At 34.6% G+C, this 19,923-nt stretch overlaps 1 protein-coding gene across 1 annotated transcript; it reads left to right on the top strand.

Annotated features, from left to right (window-relative positions):
* Positions 1-2,468: 2,468 nt before the first annotated feature.
* Positions 2,469-13,925, top strand: LOC140778115 (isopentenyl-diphosphate Delta-isomerase I-like). Its single transcript, XM_073122682.1, has 6 exons — positions 2,469-2,801; positions 4,293-4,348; positions 7,077-7,168; positions 13,084-13,186; positions 13,259-13,396; positions 13,491-13,925. The coding sequence occupies exons 1-6, from the start codon at positions 2,632-2,634 to the stop codon at positions 13,739-13,741; spliced, it is 810 nt and encodes a 269-aa protein (XP_072978783.1). The 5' UTR covers positions 2,469-2,631; the 3' UTR covers positions 13,742-13,925.
* The last annotated feature ends 5,998 nt before the right edge of the window (positions 13,926-19,923 follow it).

Genomic DNA, 19,923 nt, shown 5'->3' with positions numbered 1-19,923 from the left:
ATCTCTTTATTTAAAAAGTTTTAGAGATAAAAATCATCATCTCTTCGTAATAGGAGATATTCCAAAAGAAATGACACAATTTGGACCAAAATAGAGTTATTTTTCAATCAAGAATAACTGTTTTCTAAAAGTCATCCAAACAAAATTTAAACATTAGATAGAATTTTGCTTTCAAAAATATTCTGTTTGAACAAATCAATCTCACAAATTTCTAACAGTTTTCCTACAACACTAATTTTTCAATAAAACAACTTCGTTTATGCATATTTTATTTTATATTATTTAAGAAAATAACGTGCAACTAAGACTTGCAAGTTCTTCTTTGAAAGAAATAAGTCAGATACTCAAATTCCAACAGTTTAAACTACTAGTTAAGCAGTGGGGGAATTGGTTGATAGTAATAAATTTTCATGGTGAGTTTTCGACCAAACTAGCCCTCTTTCAAATATTTCTATCGAAATAGACCACTCATACTTAATGCTAAAAGAGATATATTTCACTGTCTACTGTAGTTGTTAGAAAACCTTCATAAATTCAATGTCTTTATATATATATGACTCATTAGCATTTCATTTGAAAACTTATATGTATAAACTGCTAATGTATTAATATTTTATTTTATTAACTTATAGATATAAACGCTAAACTTATTGCCATTTTTATCTAAAAATAAAACACCAATTTTATCAGCATTTTACTAATAGCTACATTGAAACAAACCCTTTTTGGTATTATATTTGATGGTGATCCATTCCGGTAAAAATAATTTGAGATAGGGCTAGGGCTCTATTCGGGTATGTTTCATAGCTAATGTCATCTTCCCAAAGTCCATGCTCTCCACCCTTAACACCTTGCTCCGCTACTTCTAGTGGGGTTTCACGAGAGGGGGAAGACATCTCTACTTGAAAAATTAGGACTTTTATTATAGATCCATCACCAGCGATGATCTTGGAATCAGATTCTTCTCTCTTATGAACTAGTCCCTTATGTTGAAGTTATCATAGAGGCTCCTTAACCTAGAAAATAGTGGCTGGGCAAAGTTGATTAAGGCTAAATACTACCCTAATTGCTCTTTTTGGTAAGTAAGGAAGATGGATAACAGCTCTTGGACCTAAAAGTCCATCTTTAGTACTAGAAGTATCCTTCGCAAGTTTGTTCATTAAGAGATCGAGACAGGCGACGAAATCTCCATTCAGCATGATCCTTGGGTTAACAACTTTGATCTTGCTAATATTCGTCTTTTAGAATATGTAGAGAAAGTTGTTGACATTATCGTCAAAACAAGCCAATCCTGAGACACCAACCTTATTAACAACCTCTTCCCTCTATGATCGTATCAGCCCGACTTCCTGCACTAGAAAAGATTGCCTAAGGTGGATAGCTTCTAGAAATGAATCCTTCTCCATAAGATCAACTTTCTCTTCTTTCGTGAAGAAATTTGGACAGCTTCCTCATCGAGTGCATCTCTATGTAAATTTTGACAAGTAATGTGGTGGAAACAAAGACTCTATCGTGAGGATTAGAACCTTCATTTGGAGATGCTTGCCAAAAGCCATGCATCCCGATTAGAGCAGTCTTGAGGTATAGTATCTAGATGATCTTTGTCCACTTTGCAATGAAGCTCCAGAAACCATACAACATTATCCCTTGTCCTGCACCTTCTCCCGTACTGTGTGGTTCATTGATAAGCTTAGGCTTAGAATGAAGACTTCAAATACTAATCTCTCATCTTGCGTTCTATCTACAAGCTAAAAAAGCTAGCCTATGCCTTCACCACCTTTTGGATTATTTGGAAATCCCAAAATGTTGCGATATTCAATAATACTTCTATCTCTCCAACTGCGGCCATTCATTTTGATGCGGGACCTAATGAGATCATTACGTGATACCTCTCTTAATTCATCTTCTTGCACGTGTAAAGGCTCCTTTTGCTGGGTGGATTGCTCGGAAAGCCAGTAACACTGGGGGCGCTGGAGTTTAGTTATACAATAGTATTGTCAATTACTCCTTATACAAGGCTTTCTTCTTAGAATATTGTTGATGATGCTCTCTCACGAGAACCGTTAGCTTTACTCCTCGGCCTCAAAGAGCTCTTCTTCTTCAAGGATCCTACTGCTAGCTACTGGATCTTTAGTAATAACAATACCACTCCAACACCATTAATCAGCAAGGGGTGGAAGTCCCCTGGAAGATCTCACCTATTATTTGTGAATGCATTTGGTGGGCATCTTTGGGTAAACAATGCCCACATGGCACAGCCTTGCTAAGTCTGGCTCTAGATCCATAATGTGATCAAACATGTAACCCCTTTGATTAATGGTCGGTCTAACAAACTTTCTTTAGAAAAAAAAAGAAAACGAAAAAAGCAATAACGCTCCGCCACATCATACAATTTGATATTTATCTTGAGAATTGAATTGATTTCATTCGAAAACATTGAAATTGGAGTTGAATTTCTCCGCTCGTATTTGGTGAGAAGTAGGAATTTCTTTAAGTAAGAAATGAAGTCCCAACCAAGACATTACGACCATTTATTAAATCCATCTAAAATTTACCAAACAGGGTGTTACGAGTTTAGACAAACAGGAAAGTGCCACGTCACCCCATCACAGCTCTACTTCCACACTATACATGAGCAGGTACCCCGCCGTTCCTCGAATCCGCTCCTCGTCTTTATTTCTATTCCTTCCCTTTCTCCAGATCGGCATCTTTCGTGCTGCTGCAATGGGGAAGGCCGACGCCGCCGTCGATGCCGACGCTTCCATGGATGCCGTCCAGAAGCGCCTCATGTTCGAGGATGAGTGAGTTTTCTCTTTTCCTATCACTCGGATCGTCTCTATGTCGGGTAAAGTAGGTTGACTGTTAGGTGTTCTACTGTTGTGTTTTTTGTTGTTTTTTGGGAGGGGAGTAATTTTTAATTATAAAGTGTGGACTTGAACTGATGGGAGATGAGGACTTTTAGTGGAATGTAAAGTTGCAAATTAGTCAAAGGTTGGTTGTCTCGAATTATTGTTGCGAATGAGACATTGAGGTTAGGAGGGTTTGGAAACATTGGAAAATATGGGTTGTCGGCAGATGCGTTATTGCACAAAAGAAGTCACCAATTTTAAGTCTTATTATACACTGGAATGGTTTATGCATATTATTGAATTACTCATTTTTTGTCGAACTTTCAAATTCTCGCCGCCTTTTAATATTTGTTGTTCTATCTAATTTTCGATTCATTTTTGTTATCAAATAGTCTAATATTAATTTTTAAAGAGTATGCTTTTTTTTTTTTTTTTTGCTTGGAACTTATTTGACTTTTTAACTTCTGTAATTATCAGCATTGCTTCTTTGGATGCGCAATTTTAGTTTCTATTACTTGCAGAATAAGTTTTGTGGGCTGTAATTAGGAACAGTTTCATACTCTTCAATATATATATGGGTTTATTACACATAGACCACCTAAAGTATTGCTGGTTTTCATGAAAACCTTTAAGCTTTTTCGTGTTACAATGTCACCCCAAAATTATGGGCTTATTATAAATACCCCCTTCCATTAGTATGCCATCTTCTATCTTGGCAAATTTTATGTGAACCTACATAAGATATGTATGTACTATTGTACTGAAAGACCCTCCTCTGGAGGGAATCAGTCTAAGACCATTTTATTCCAACAGTAATGGACTAGAATGCTCTTACTCAATCTCACCTTCTCTCCTAAACTCTTTTTGTCTTTTCCTAGTTTTAATTAATGTAGTCTAGAGCATGATGAGGTGGCATCTTTATATCGGTGCATATTATTAATTAGGCCTATTCTGTCGATGCAATTACAAGTTTCACCTAAACCAATAGTTTAGAGGTGACATTGTAACGGAAAAAAGTGTAGGAGTGTTTGTGAAACCCAACAATAGTTCATATATGTGTGTGTGCGCACATGCACTCTATTGATTTCTGTACAAACAAAGGACATGTAGCAAAGTGATTGGGGAGGTCTTTATTGTTTTTACTTTTCGCTGCTGTTATTTCTCTTGGTTCACTTCTTATTTGGTAATATGTTAGGTTTCCCTTTCAGCATCATGACATGATTGTTGACATGCTCTTACAGTTCCTCTCAATAGGGAAATAAAAGTATATCATTCTTCTCCAAGACTACAATTTGAATTAGATTAATAATCTATATCTTATGCTCTGGCCTTCTGAAGTTGTAATCTGTACACTCAAATCTATAGTTAGTTTACTTCTTTGTGATTTTCAATGTCAAGCTTGTTAAGAAACATAAAAGTTAACTTTTATTTCATATCTTGCAGATGTATTTTGGTGGATGAGCATGACAATGTTGTTGGACATCAATCAAAGTACAACTGTAAGTGTTGGCTCTTTAAACTTTCCTATGTTCAAGCATTTGTACTAATCTTATATCCTTCAAAAAAATCAAACCTTCTTACTTCTTGAGAGTTTCTTTTCAATCCTTTATATGTTTTTATATACCATGGTATGTGCTTTGAGCATCTTCAATTTATTGATGAAAATATGGATGCTTCAAGTTTGGGAAAAAGATATTCAATATGTTGTCTGCAATTTGATAGAACATGAACCTATAGACTAGTCATAAGCTAGACGAAGGATTAGCTCTCCCTAAGATAGTGCTCCAATAAAAAATCTACTAAGTATCAACTCTAACATCCACCGAAGGAATCGAATCTATTACCTCTGTCATGGGTTGGTTGGACTCAACCACTAAGTTACATTGGTGGCCCATGTTGTGTGAGATTTCCTCTAGGTTTATTGGCATGAGAGAGCTTCAATAAGGGAAGTCTCATTTACTTTCAAGGCTAGTCGTCATTGTGTAATCTTCTCCAATCATCAAGTAGTTTGAAGCTTATCTTTCATTGCTTGCGTGTTATTAGTCCTGTCACCACTCACCACTCACCACTCATCACTTATCATCTACTCATCTTTTGCCACCTACTAGTTTTAACACTTAACTATGAATCATGGTAATTTGCTAAAGATGGAGTTTATCTATGGTTGTTAAGAACTATGAATCATAAAGTTTACTCACTATTTCATTTATTGTCAATAAATGGCCCTTGTGTCTGCCAGATTTATCTATGGTTGGAAACATTATTTGCTTAACCTATTAATGTTGGACCGCATCATGACGTCCCATGATGTCATCTTGTTAGTGAAGCTAGATTGTATTAAAACTAGAAGTAGAAAAAGTAATGAGTTAAGCTCTGTTTGACAAAACGAGCAACATGTTGTTTGATTGCTTCCAACAAGGCCACAACTAAGCATGAACCTTAATCTTCAGACAATAAACTAATAAAGCATAATGCACTGGTCTATGTTTGTTTGCTAAACATTAACTCCCATCACAATATCCTTGAACCTGCGATATTCATATAAATATCAGTAAATACCAATGTTTATTGGTATGTGCTCGTACCAATCTGAAACTGGAGCCGAAACCAATTTTCCCTTTGTTTCAGCTCAATAACGACTGTTTTGGCCGTAAAAACAAAATCTTGATTATTTTTCTTTTATGTGTGGAACACATCATAAGTTGCATCTAACTTGAATGCTATTAGAGACATCAATCTTTTCCTTTTTGTTGCTATTTTTTTCTTCCTTTACTCCATCCTCTTTTAATTTTTCTTTTAACACCCCTATGCTCACATCTATAGTAAAGGTGGTTGTTAACCTCATCTACAAGAGGTTTCGTGGAAGTAATGATGATGATAAACACATGTATTTACTAAAAAAGTAAAAATGCATCTAGAATTCTATATTGTTCTTAATATATTTACTCTTTGTGTTGGGTTGGCTTATTGCTATGTTATGTGAGTAATCTAAATTTCAATATCTTTATTTTCCTCAATTTCTAATATTTTCTATATTTTATATCATTTTTAGAATTTATGTAATTAAAAAGTATTCCAAAGACGAAATGACCGAAACAGTGACCAAAACGACTGATATAACTGAAAATTATCTTTTTCTCCAATGACTGATACTTAAATTTAGAGCATTGTTTCTTAAAGTTTAACGATCATTAAGGGACAGCATTGTGCTTAACAGCAAGTATATTTGAATCAACAAGAACAGCAAAGGAGTAGATCATTACATCAGTGAACCTAACTTTGATCATTTGATTGAATTGAGAGATACATTTCTACAAACATCTCTTCATAGTTTCCCTATCATTTATCAATAGAGAAATTTCCCAATTGTTGCTGACGTTTTGGCATTAACAGCACATACCTCAGTCATGTCATGATCTGGTTTGCCATTTGATGACTTGATGCATATTTCTTGAATAACTCTTTGATATGTAGATGCTTTTCAGTTGGCACTTAGGGAACCTATTGAAAGCTTATACTGAAAATGCAGTTGGTATTATAATTTCCTGATACATATAATTTGAATGTAGTTCGGTCAATTTAAATCCGTTTTGGTAGATGTAAAATCTATATCCAAACAGTTCAAGTCTCTCCAAGGCATAACTTATGGTATCAGTGCAAGCACTATGTATAGCAGTTGACAGTGTAATAGGTGAAAGAACAGCATCAGCTGAAAGATGTGGTACAAAATGCGGGGCATATAATGGGTAAGGGGACTTTTTGAGGATAAAGAAAGATGGATTTAAGGCAAACGATCTTCTATATGCATTGCCATAGAAAGAAACTGGAATGCCCTAATTATCTAGAAGCTATTTAAACCTGTATAAGGTTTAAATGTTAATGGTTACTTTAGGTATTAGAAAACAGTTCTCAAGATTTACAAGGCTTTGAGGTCCTTCATCATGTCCTGATAAGTAGCTACCACACAGTTATTATTGCAGCGCCTGCAGAACTCAACAGATTCTTGTAGTTCTTACACAGTACTAAGTGTGCTACTGAGAAAATATGTCAGTTATATTTAGTATTTCATTGCTAGGCATATACGCAATGGCTTAACAAAATTCACTTGCATAAAGTAACTTGTGATTAATCACTTATTATTATTCTCATGTTTATCAGTTATTCTAGTGGATGTTCCATAATTATATGATACTTGGACTGATCAATGTCTCTTGTTATAATGTTTAGGCCATCTGATGGAAAAGATTGAAGCTGAGAATCTGCTCCATAGGGCTTTTAGTGTCTTTCTTTTCAACTCAAAATATGAGTTGCTACTTCAGGTATGTACACTGCAAAGGTTTTTGCTGACTATTGAAGAGTTCCATACATTTACTCTAAGATAACAATTTTAAATGTGTGTGTGAGAACATTAGTTATGGTAGCTATCCTTAATCTTGGAGTTCTCTTGCAACTGCTCTTGGGTAACATACTCTTTTCTAGTTTTCTTTAGGAACATATATAATGTTATGTGTCAGATTCTGATTTGAATTTGGAAAAGACTTTTATGTATTATCAGTAGGAAAAGGTCATTGGATGGAAATATGGAACCCTTTATTGAGAAGCAAGATCATGTAATTATTTTCCTCCTTTTTATATGTTTTCAATATTGGTTCCTATCTTTGGGACGACCAGTAAGGGTTAATGATTTTAGCAATAAGAATGTCTCTTAAAAGAAAAGGTTAAAGGGTCTAAACATGCTGAGATGGTTTTGTCCCTAATTTTTATTTCTTTCCCTAGAAGAGAGATTCTTTGTGGAATTGCAGCACTGGCCAAAGGATCAACGTTAGTCTTGGTAGTGTCTCCCTTAGTTTTACCAGATGTCTATTCTCTTACGAAGAAATAAGGCATACTCTAGATAGACCTTTTGAGGTGGTTATATCCTTGTCCTACCTTTTTATTGGAATTGCAGCCTTCTACTCTTCTAAGTTTAGGTTATTGTTTGAAACTCTTTTAATTAACACTTTTAAATGCTTACTATTTTTTGTCAATCTTGTGAGTACAAGGATAAACTACTTGAGGGTCACAATGTTTGACCTGATGAGAAAATCCAACATAACCTGATTCCTCTAAATTGGTTTGGGCTTACCATAAGTGGGTTCATGCAAATGAATTGATTTATAATACATGAATATCAGATGGTTAAATCAGGTTTGATATTCACAGTATTAAATTACTAGCTCCTCCTAAATATAGCTCCCATATATTCCACGGGTTTAATGAATAACCTATTTAACATGCATGTCTTGTTTTCCTTCTATATGCCTAGGGGTGGCAATATGGTCAAGTAAATTGGGTTTGTGTCGGGTTGGTTATATGGTATTAAGTCTGAACTATCTGATATGCAAACCAAAACACAACCCATCTAATAAATGAGTTGGATTTTAAACATGAACATAGCCCATTTATTACACAAGTTGCATAATTAAATTGCTTTACTTGCATAGCTCATAGACATTTATTACCTGTATAACCATGTTGTATTTTAAAATATTGTCTCATATACAACTTGAATATGACTGATCATCACCCGAATATGACATGAGCATGATACAGACTTGACATGAACAAAAACTATTGAACTTATAAGGGTTGAACTGGGTTAAGATGGTTGATAATAGAAACATGAAAACTTGATCGTTGATATAGCATGTCTTGGCCAATAGCTCTGAATTCTGAATATCTTTGACAAACCCCACTTTCATTAAATTAAGATGTGGTAGAGGTACTGACACCAATTCTCCTTTTATACTCTAGAGGAGAAAGTCTTGGATCAGGAAAGAAAGAGATATTTGTCAAAGAGATACTCTAGAGGTAGAACCTAAACCTCCAAAAGCCTTGTAGTGGAAAAGAAAGTTCTAAAGGGAGGTGAGGGAAGATTAAGTGTGTGTCACTGACCCTAAAGATCCTAACTCTTGAGGGACTGATAATGGGTCTACTAGAAATGGGAGGACGATTACTTGACTGCCTTTAACTATGGTACACCTCTAACTTACCATGAGGATAGCCTTAGCTCATCAGAAAGGTTCAAATTTTCTCCATGTAAGGTTATTTAAGTGAAACTTGATCATTTTAGGTTTTGTTTCGTTTGAGGCTAAGCGAACTTGATAAGCTAGCCTCATTTTTTAGTCTTAATTTAGGTACTTTGAACTAGACTAAGAAATATGGTATTTAATTGTGAACTAGGCTAAAATATAATTATTGCTTTCGATGTGATTTGAGAAAGTAAAAAATGTATTAGTTTGAAAGGATATAAATGATAAATAAATTTAATGGACTAAAATGCTCTTTTAATCTAATGATAAAATTTAAAAATATAATTTTTGTAACTAATTATAATCTTTTAAATATTGATTTGCGGGCTTACATTTAAGGTTACTTTTCTTATTATCAATATATTCTATATTACTTTTCTATGATTTTCTAATTTTTAATAATTTTGTAATATTTTTTAAGAAGTCATATTGCAAATTTATTAAAAAAAAAAGTATGTTATTACGGGCTTAAAAGCTTACAAGCCTACAGCCACTCTACAATTTATTGTAGACTTAATAAAGTTAAAAAGAAATGTATTTATTTTGGAGGGAAATTATAAATAGATGAGAGAAGATTTGAATAGGGGTGTAATTATTATTTTAATGTGACATAAAAGTGAAAGATATTTATTCTTTTAGGAAAATTGAGTATGTCATGCAAATAATACTAAAATATTATTATTAAATTTATAAAATATAAATGTAAGCTAGCCATTTTAAACTCATATTTGACCTATTAGTAAATTATTCTAAATAATAATTTTTTAGTTTTTTTTAGTGTTATTTTTTTGTGAGCCACAGTGAAAGAGAAGCTCTTTTATAATAAAAAAACTATATATTTTTTGGAAGAGAGAAGAAAAAAGATTGACAAGTCATGAAATTAATAGATTTAAGTTATGTCAAGAGTAAAATGGGAATCAATTTAAAAGAATATTAAAATTTATATATTTTATTTATTTTTTTATTGAGGACTAAAGTTGATTAGGAAAAAAAAGTTAAAAAGGTATTTGATTATTGAACTAGATTAGGGGTCCCTAACCAAGTTCAGGGACCCCCCTGAACTCAAAACAAACAAGACCTTAAGGATAAAAAATAGGTCTAAATACACTAACATTCCTTTTAACTATGGTATAATATCACACACCTCTGTAAGAAGAAAGAAAAGCAATAACAAGACACTAACTATGCAGCAGTGAGATGGTGTAGGCATCACTAGAATATTAATGCCTATGGCCTTCTTATAGGTGTGTCCTATTATTTAATTTTATTTGACCATGGGGTGATTATAACCCAAAGTAGGCGCAAATGCCATATAACATTGATCAGCTATTTGAATAGCTTGAAGCTCTATGATTATGGCACTCGACATCATTCAATCCATTTGCATGGGTTTTAAACAATATGACATAGGCCAATATGTCCCTTTTTTGAATAAACCTCTTTTATTCTGAAATCAATGTGTCAAATAGGGGGATATAAGTTTTTTGGAATAGGAAATTGGAATAAGTCTCATGTTTTGGAATATCTCTATTCCATGTTTTAATTGGAATAAAAACTTTAGGATAACTCACCCACTTATTCCAAAACCCAAATGACCCATGTTCCCTCTTGCTAATATTTAGAATATGATGAATTGATGTTATATTGTATTAAATTCAGGCTGAATAATGTAATATGAATATAATATTTTTTGGTAATATATTAGATTATATTTGTATTGAAAATGTTTTAATATGGGATGTCCATTTGTGATGCTATTTATAATGCTTTTTATATTGAGTAAATTATTGTGAATTAAGTTAAATTACTTTTTGGCTAAGAATTATAGAAATAACCATAAGAAGATAATATAGATGTTGTAAAATAAAATTAAAATTTATATTTAGTTTTAAAACTATTTTTTTTATCTTCCTCAAATAAAAAGAAGAAGAAATAATAAATGTCTATTTAAATTCAACTAGGAAAAGGGCTATAATTTCAATTTGTTCATTTTTCCTTTATTCTAACTATCATAAATAAACACCATCTTAACCCATACTTTTATTTCGACACTTATCCCTCTCTTCACAACCAAAAAACAATTGAAATTGTATTAAAAATTCTTTATTCCAAAATAAGTCCTTATTTTATTCTAATTCCAATCTTTCCTTATTTTGCAACCAGATGGGCTCACAAGGAAAGCAAGCCACTTGTTGATATTATATTAGTATAGCTTACGAATACAATAAGACACTACATGTCTTTACAAGAAACTTTAAGTTTCAATATTCTTTTTATTGGTAAGAGAATGAGAGATTTTGGATGCTCTCAGTTTAGTCAACAAGTATTGTACTGTCAAATGGAAAATTAAATCTGTGTTATAAACTTATAATACAGAGTGTTATCAACTTTGAAAGAAAGTGAAGCTTAACTCAATTTTTTGCATCAGATCGGAATCACCTATGGCCGATCCTAATCCTGCCCCGATCCCAGTCAAGTGGCTGGTTTTGAGGTGAAATTGGCTGATCCTATCCCATACCAGGGATGTTTCGACTGTTTTAGTCGATCTGGCAACAAAGGGCAAAAGTTTCGATGTGGAGGAAGCTATTGTAGTGGCCAAGGGGTGGAAAAGTTGGATCCCTAAATGTGGAGGAAATAGATTGTCACGGTGGAGGGCTTGAGGAGCTTGATTGTTTAAGCAAAAAGATGATCTACTCAAGCGGATCTTTTGAACTTCGAACCATTAATAGGTTATTAAATAGACCATAACCATCTAATAAGTTGGATCCAATAAGAGGATCCAACTTAAAGCTCCAATTCTTCTTCCTCCTCGTCACCTAGGGCACACCAGCAATATATGCACTATGGCTAGGAGAGGGAGCGATGGAGGATCAATGACGATGACTTGAAATCTAGCACCTATCTCTCTTTCTCTTTCTTATTTTCTCTCCCTTTTCTTTTTGTTTTCCCATCTTTGGGATTTTCTTAGTGTTGGCATGGTGTGAGGGTTTTGAATGCGGAGTCATTCAGGTGGTGATGGAGATCTAAGATTAGGGTTTTGAAGAAGGGATTGGGTTTTAAGTTATTATAGTAGATTTGGGGAAGGAGTAAGAATTTTACCTGGATAGTTGAGAAATTAGGAAATTGATGGTTGAGCAATGGACCCTTGACATGAAGGGTATATGATGGGATCTTTTGGCTGGATGTAAAGAGATAGGAGAGTAGAGAGGAAATCTCAAATGAAAACAAGAGAAGAGAGTAATTGATGGGAAATTGCCGAAGGTAATTTGTAAAGAATAATATTTGGGATATCCTTTAAAAATTGTATCATATAGAATTTCAATATTAAAAATAAGATATTGATTTAGTTTTTATGCTTGACATGTGAGTAATTTTTTATTTTCTTATATTTCGTTCATTTTCTAAATTTTAAATTTTTTTTGAATTTGTAAATAATTTTTAAATTTTACGTAATTAAAAAATAGTCTGATACTGTATCAGCTGATATTATCGATACGACCATATAAGTCGTCTTCTTGGACAGTCGATCTTGATCCTAATTTCAATACTAAGAGCCTTGTTAGAAATGCCATCCAGCATCTAGACTTGAATTGATCTATAGGGAAAGCAAACGATTGTCAATTGTTGGGCAACATTTCTGAACATGAGATGTTAATAGAACTCTTACATTTTCCAATCAAATAGATTAATTGGAAGAGAAAACATTTCATGGATAAATATGTCCAGCTTTAGCGACTACAGAATAAATGGTAAAATTAAGTTCTTTCATGTAGTTACATATTTAAGGATTGTGTCCGGATGCATAATGGCATTTCTGTTTGCATTTGATCTCTCACGCTCATGTACATTGATAATCAATTTCCTGGCCGATATTCGTCAGAACAACCTTGCATGTTTGCCATGAGCGGTCTTGCTCAGTTGGTATCTGGCTTTTCATCATACTGCCAAGAGTTATTTTGTACTTTTAGTACTTCATCACATAACATTATAAAGTTTGTCTGGCTTGTTAATTCTGCTTTCATGGTTCTTTTGACTATCTTCTACTAGGTTTGTGATTGCTTGACATGTTGTATACTTGTATGAGTTTGTTTCCTGATTGATTTACAGGTTTAGTTGTTGAATGTTGTTTATTTGTACTTGATAGTTCTATATGCTTCTTTCAGCAAAGGTCTGCAACAAAAGTAACATTTCCTCTAGTTTGGACAAATACTTGTTGCAGTCACCCTCTGTACCGCGAATCTGAGCTTATTGAGGAGAATTTCCTTGGTATGTCTTGGCAGTAAACCATCATTTCATAGCTTCCTTATCGACACTTAGAAGTATATGTTTGATGTGCAGGAGTTAGGAATGCTGCACAGAGGAAGCTGTTTGATGAATTAGGCATATCTGCTGATGATTTACCTATCGATCAATTTATTCCTCTTAGTCGGATGCTGTACAAGGCCCCATCTGATGGAAAGTGGGGAGAGCATGAGGGTAAGTCCTTCTGCTTCACATATAAGCAGGCACAATAATTTTTGTTTCAATGTTCTAATGATGTTTCCTTTTCTTTTCTTTTTCTTCGTTTTAGTTGATTACCTGCTTTTCATTGTCCGTGACGTGAAGTTGCTCCCAAATCCTGAAGAGGTTGCTGATGTACAGTATGTTAACCGGGATCAGTTGAAGGAGTTGCTAAGGAAAGCAGATGCAGGGGAAGATGGTGTGAAGCTCTCTCCTTGGTTCAGGCTTGTTGTTGATAACTTTCTGATGAAATGGTGGGACCATGTGGAGAAAGGGACTCTTCAGGAGGCTGCAGACATGGAGACAATTCATAAACTGTAGTAGAAGCACATGTCATCTATAAGACTTGGTTTTCTAAGAAACAAGATGCTGGAGAGTATTTTGTCAAAAACATAAGATACAAGTACCTTCTTGCAGGATATTGTGAGAGAAAGGCATCATGCAAAACTCTTATATTGACAGATTTTTCTTTCGGTTATATTAAATTGAATTGAACTTTATTTTCTTTGCTATGTTATTTAGTGCTGTGATATAATAATTGTAACACCATCAAAGACAAAATATGGTGTTCGATTGATAAGATAGAGAGCATTGAGAAGGGTTTCAACCTAATAAGAATAAGTAACAGAAGCCTCGAGAAGGAGAGCACAAGTGATCTCAAGGAGATGGTGATATTTTTGTTCGGCAACTCCATTCTAAGCAATGGTATAAGGACATAACTGCTGAGGTAGGATGCCAACAGAAGTATGAAAAGAATGAAGCTCAGATGGAAGATACTTACAAGCACCATCAAATCAAAAAATCTTAATAGATCGATTGAACTAAGTATAAACCATAAAAGAGAAATCATGGTAGATTTGACATATCTCATAACATTGATGCATGAGGTAAACTCAAGTAAAACGAGAAAAATCATCAATGAAATAGACATAATAAAGAAAACCAAGACCCAAAGAGAGCGGAGCAAGATCTTAAATATTAGAGTGCACAAGATGAAAAAGGGGAATTAGAGATATTCTCACTAAGAGAAAAAGGAAGGGCCCGGTGTTTTGCCAACCTGCAGCCAATACAAAGAGATAGACGAAAAAAATGACTATTGCCTAAACACCCAAACTAGGACAAGGTCCTGAGAAACTAACTCAATATATAACCTAAATGCCGATGCCATAGATCTGAAATAGAGAGAGGAGGGACTGGACAACCTGCAGCCAATACAAGGAGATAGACGAAAAAAATGACTATTGCCTAAACACCCAAACCAAGACAAGGTCTTGAGACGCTGACTCAATACATGACCTAAATGCCGATGCCATAGATCTGAAATAGAGAGAGGAGTGACTGGACAAGCACTATGATGAGGTGATGGAAGGTGAAACTGATCCCGATAGTAAAGCCTATGAATCTGACTACCGATCCCAATCCTCTGGCTTATAGACTGGTCCTGCACAACATAAAAAGTAGACGAGAAGAATATAGTGTAACCAGAGTTAGAAAGCTGAGTAATAAAAATAAGACTTATAGTTAGGCCAAGAATAAGCCAGACATCAGATAAGGTAAGACGACCAATAAGATCTGTGGATGGGGTGATGTGGCCAATGTGAGAGATAGGATAATGGGTCCCATCAACTGTGTGAGCATGAGGAAGAGCGAGTAGGGCAGGTGTGAGGCTAGTAAAGATAGAGAAGTCACTAGTCATATGGTGTGAGGCACGTGAGTCAAAAATCCAAGGTTTAGTTATTCTAGAGGCAGAAGTTGAGGTGCTAGTGAAGCTGAAAGCTCCATGAATGAACTGCTGAAGCTACACACTACTAAAGGTGGGATCAGTGGAATGAAGAGATGGACCGGTGCTTGTACCAACAGTCAAGGAAGACATGTGCGACTTTTGTCCTTACTTGATCCCTCTTGCCAGAATGGGGAACAAGCTCAAGATGAAGTCAATAGCAACGAGTGACAAGATAACCAGGACGACCATAATGAGTGTACATAGGTCACAATGAGTGATGCTCTCGTCCTAACACATGGGTGACACAAGCAACAGTAGAAATGTCAGGCTGGGCTGATATAGGGGCAGGTGTAGCACCAAGCACACTCTCTATGGCAATAGAAGGCTGTGTAAGTGTAATATGTTGAGAGGGCAAGAGATGTTGCCTAAGCTTTTCAGATTGTAGCTTAGCTATGGCACTATCTAGGCTGGGGAGAGTGGAGTGGTGCAACAAATGAGTGGTGAGATCCCCAAATTCCGGACCAAGGCAGACAGGAGCTCCATCAAGTGATCCTCATCATGATGGTGTTGAGCAGCCACCGAGTCATTAGAGTAGAAAGTAGGCTCTATTGACGTGAGCTCACGCCAAATATCAATCATGCAGGCATAAAAATCTTAGATAGTGAGTTGACCCTGTACGTTCTTGGGGTAGAATTGGGACTTGAGCTCCTTCTTCAAGTCCTCCCAAGTGGCAATGCTGTTACTGAGAATAGTAATTCACTCTTCTTAACAATAGGCCCTGGGGATTGGTTGAAGTAGATTCTTCTTTTTTATCGGTCGCGATAGAGTTGAAAGCGATGCATCAGACTCGATTGAATGAATCAACGACTAAGATGGGTCCAAATGGCCTAAGTAGAGGACAAGGTCTAGAGCTGAGGGAAACGATTGATAAACTTGTAGAATGAGGTAGGTGCAGACCTCCATGTTACACAGGGCCCACTCATCATAGAGATGGAACTTCCGACCGAACAGTTATGAGTGTGTTAGACTCAGAAGAATCCACAATTGTAGTCTGGATGATAGTGCGAAGGGGAGCACACCCTGCAGAGATGTCGTCAATATGCCCAAGAAGATGTCGCCCGCGAAGGACAATCTCAATGGAAGAGGCCCATGTGATGATCCAATCCCGTTGAGTGACAAGAAGAAATCTGACTAGTGATACACTCTCATGACTTACCAGGAGATAAGATGCCATTGGAAAGGACGATTTATCAAACACCTTGAGGGTGTTTTAAAATTTGCTGACTTAGGTTTTTTGTGAAACATTTGGTGAGTGGAAATATTAAACAGTGCTGTAGAATAAAAGGAGGGCAGCAGACACTGTGGACTTTCGTCGAATAGTTGGTAGGCACTCGCTACTGCTGCTGCTGTGGATCGACGAGCACTAATTGAGGTGTAGTGGCAATCGAATACAATGTCTGTCACCTATTGCTACAGCTACTGTTGAAAAGTGAGAGTCCTCGTCAAAGAGAACTTTCATCGAGCATGTGATGGGCACTTGATGCTGATGTTGCTATGCAGTCAATGAAGTGGGCTGCTGCTGCTACTGTGGAGTCGATGAACACCAACTAATACAATAAACTTTCGTCGAACAATTGGTGGGCATTCATTATTGTTGCTGCTGTGGGGTTAACGAGCACCAATTGAGTTGCAATCGATGACTACAACATGTTGCTGCAGCTACTGCTAAAAAATAGAAGTTCTCATCACAAAGAACTTTTGTCAAGCACTTGATAGGCACTCGATGCTAAAGGTGTTGTAAAGTCAACGAAGAGGGTCGCTGCTGCTAGAACTCGAGGCTGAATGAGAAGATGACGAGGATGTGACTAAGGTTGAGCTAAAAAGAAACGATTTGCTCCCCCAGTGAGTGGTGGAGCCGAAGAAGGAGGGATGCTCGAGAATGACAACGAGGAGCTCGGATTGAGCTAGGGCTGTCTAACGAAATAATGAAGACAGTGAAGGGGAAGGAAGAAATGGCTTGAGCTAAATCTCTAGAGATCGGAAAGCTTTGATACCATGTAACAATAGAAGATCCAAACCTAGGATGGGTTTGGAGAGAAGAGAAGAAAGAATAAGATTTTGATGAATGTGTTTTTTCATGTTGTGAAAGAGAGGGCTCAGCCCTATTTATACAAGATCACAATAAAATAAGATAAATTAAATGATATATATTCTAATAACTCTAATGTAATAATTGGTTTTTCTATATGTTATCAAAAAATGTGAAGGTCTGAGGTGTTGTAAAGGAAATTTGATGGTAGGATGAGTAATATAATCACCATGAAAAACTTCAATATTGAGACTAGCTCTGATGTGGGAGCCTTTCTCTTAAAAATTTGGTGCTTTCTTTTGCTATGGATTATCTTGCTTTTATAACAAGATTAGTGCTTTCTTTCTTATAATAGGATTGTAATGCCTTCCCAAACATAGTTGTGACTATCTATAGTAAGTTGCTTCAATTTTAGACTGATTAATACTATGTTTTCTGCATTTTGCTTATTTCATGTTTCTCTATTAAGTTTCTCATTTTAATTTCCTGTTACTTGTAGTAGCAATTATGTATGTTCAAATCCTTATGTTTAAGAAAGATGGTAAATTTTCAAGCTATATAATTATGTAAGATAAACAATCATCAAAGTCAAATAAATTAATATTATACACAAGGTTATTGGTCTTTTTAAGATAACACATTATAGGCTTTGCACTTATCTCAACTTAGTGGGTATACTTAAATTTACCTAATAACTCATAAAGGCAGCCCTAACTTTTATGCTCGCAAAGATAGTCTCATCAAGATTGTCCACAACTATTAGTCCACCAATACTTAAGTCGTGAATTAAGGTGGACTAATTTAGATATTAAAACTTTGGATTAAATATTGGAGATTTTACGACTTTTAAGAGCCAATATATCATATGAGAATCACCTTCAGCCTTTTTGCTACCTGGTTCAGTCTCTTTGAGTGAAAATATCATCTTACAAGAATACAGTATGGTGGCATCTTCACTATTCTAAACTAATATGCATCCAAAATATGACATACACATCAATATGTTAATGATTAAGTTCTTTGAACTCTAAAGAGTAGGCTAGAAAGTAATAGCTATTAAAACATAGACTTATAAACCATGTTGATCGCAAATAATTAGTCTTGGTATAGGAAGTCAATTTCCAATAATAATTTGTACCTCATTACAAGGTGCTTGTAACAGTATAGCAAAGGCCTGCATTTAATAAAAGAAGCATGACAATCGTATAAGCATAAAGTTATTTATTTACATTATCTTAATTTGCATGATGTTTTAAATTTCTCATTGTCATTTTTATTTACGCATACACTTGCATACTTGATTTTTATCTTTTTATTTAATCTGTAAACTCAATTCATCCCATCTTTTGAGTTGTTTAGTTAGGTCAACAATCGGTATTAGAGCAAACTCTCTCTTTGTAGACTTAATAGTCTTAGAGTAGATCATAACAACTATAATAAGAACCTTTCTTGCCAAAGGTCAATTAATCAATATCACCTTTATTTGCTGGGTCTAATAATAATTATTGGAAGATTAGAATGATAATATATATTCAAACCATGGATTATGCATTATAGAATGCCATTTTAAATGGTCCTAGAATACTAACTATAGTTGTAGATTGAAATGTAGTTACAAAGTCCAAAAATAAAATGGAAGAAATTGATGTAAAAAATATTCAATGAATACTAAAGCCATGAACTTATTGCATTATGCATTAGATCCTAATGAGTTCAATAGAATCTCTACACTTGAATCCGCTAAAAGAATTTGAGATAGATTACAAGTTACTTATGAAGGTACTAGTCAAGTTAAAGAGCAAAAAAATCAGTATATTTATTCATAGTCATGAACTAAATATGTATATTGAAGAATCTATTTCCAATATGTTTACTTGATTTACCAATATTACTAATATTTTGAAATCTCTTAGAAAATCTTTTATTAATATTGAAATGGTGTGAAAGATTCTTAGGTTTTTGTCAAAAAGTTGGAAACCAAAAATTATTTCAATAGAAAAGATAAAAGATCTACCAAAACATAGTTTGGATGAGCTTTTGAGCTCTCTCATGGCCTATGAACTAATCTATGAAGCTACAGGATGGTGATAGCAAAACAATAAAAAGAAAGGCCTAGCTCTTTAATTATCCATCACTAATGAATTAAGTGAAGAAGATGAGGATTTTGCTTTACTTACAAGAAATTTCAAAATATTTCTAAGTAAAAGAAAGTAAAGTGTACGAAGATCACAAAAGCAAGATACAACCAAAAGTAAAATTATTTGCTATCATTGTAAGAAGCTGGGTTACATTAAATATGATTGTCCTCAACTAAAGAAGTCAAGCAAGAAGGACAAGAAGAGTATCATGGTAACAATATGGAGTAGAAATGATATAAGTAGCTTCGCCAATGAAAATAGCAATGAGTTTGTAAATTTTTTCTTTATGACAAAAGAAGATAATAAGGTATGTGAATCAATTAGTGAACATTTCTCACATGATGAATTACAAAATGCTTTCAAGAAAATGCATGATGAATTCAAAAAAATTGAAATAAAAAATATTGTTCTTAAAAAGATTGTTTCTTCTCTTTCTCATGAAAATAAAATCTTGAAAATTAAAAATGAGGTTTTAAAAAAAAAAGTTGAAGAAATATTTTCAAAAATAGAAATTTCTTCTTCAAATGATTTCAAACATGATAATATATTTTTG

The sequence above is a fragment of the Typha angustifolia genome, chromosome 3, assembly GCF_048772165.1.
Source record: "Typha angustifolia cultivar Huaian chromosome 3, ASM4877216v1, whole genome shotgun sequence".
Taxonomy (NCBI): Eukaryota; Viridiplantae; Streptophyta; class Magnoliopsida; order Poales; family Typhaceae; genus Typha; species Typha angustifolia.
Note: the sequence above shows the minus strand (reverse complement) of the source record. Positions and strands in the feature narration are given on the sequence as shown.

What these genes read in the sequence shown, in the direction of transcription:
- LOC140778115 (XM_073122682.1), top strand. Translation starts at nt 2,632, where the DNA reads ATGAGCAGGTACCCCGCCGTTCCTCGAATCCGCTCCTCGTCTTTATTT. An exon ending in TATTGAGGAGAATTTCCTTG is followed by an intron (nt 13,187 to 13,258) that starts GTATGTCTTGGC and finishes TTTGATGTGCAG; the next exon opens with GAGTTAGGAATGCTGCACAG. An exon ending in AAAGTGGGGAGAGCATGAGG is followed by an intron (nt 13,397 to 13,490) that starts GTAAGTCCTTCT and finishes TCTTCGTTTTAG; the next exon opens with TTGATTACCTGCTTTTCATT.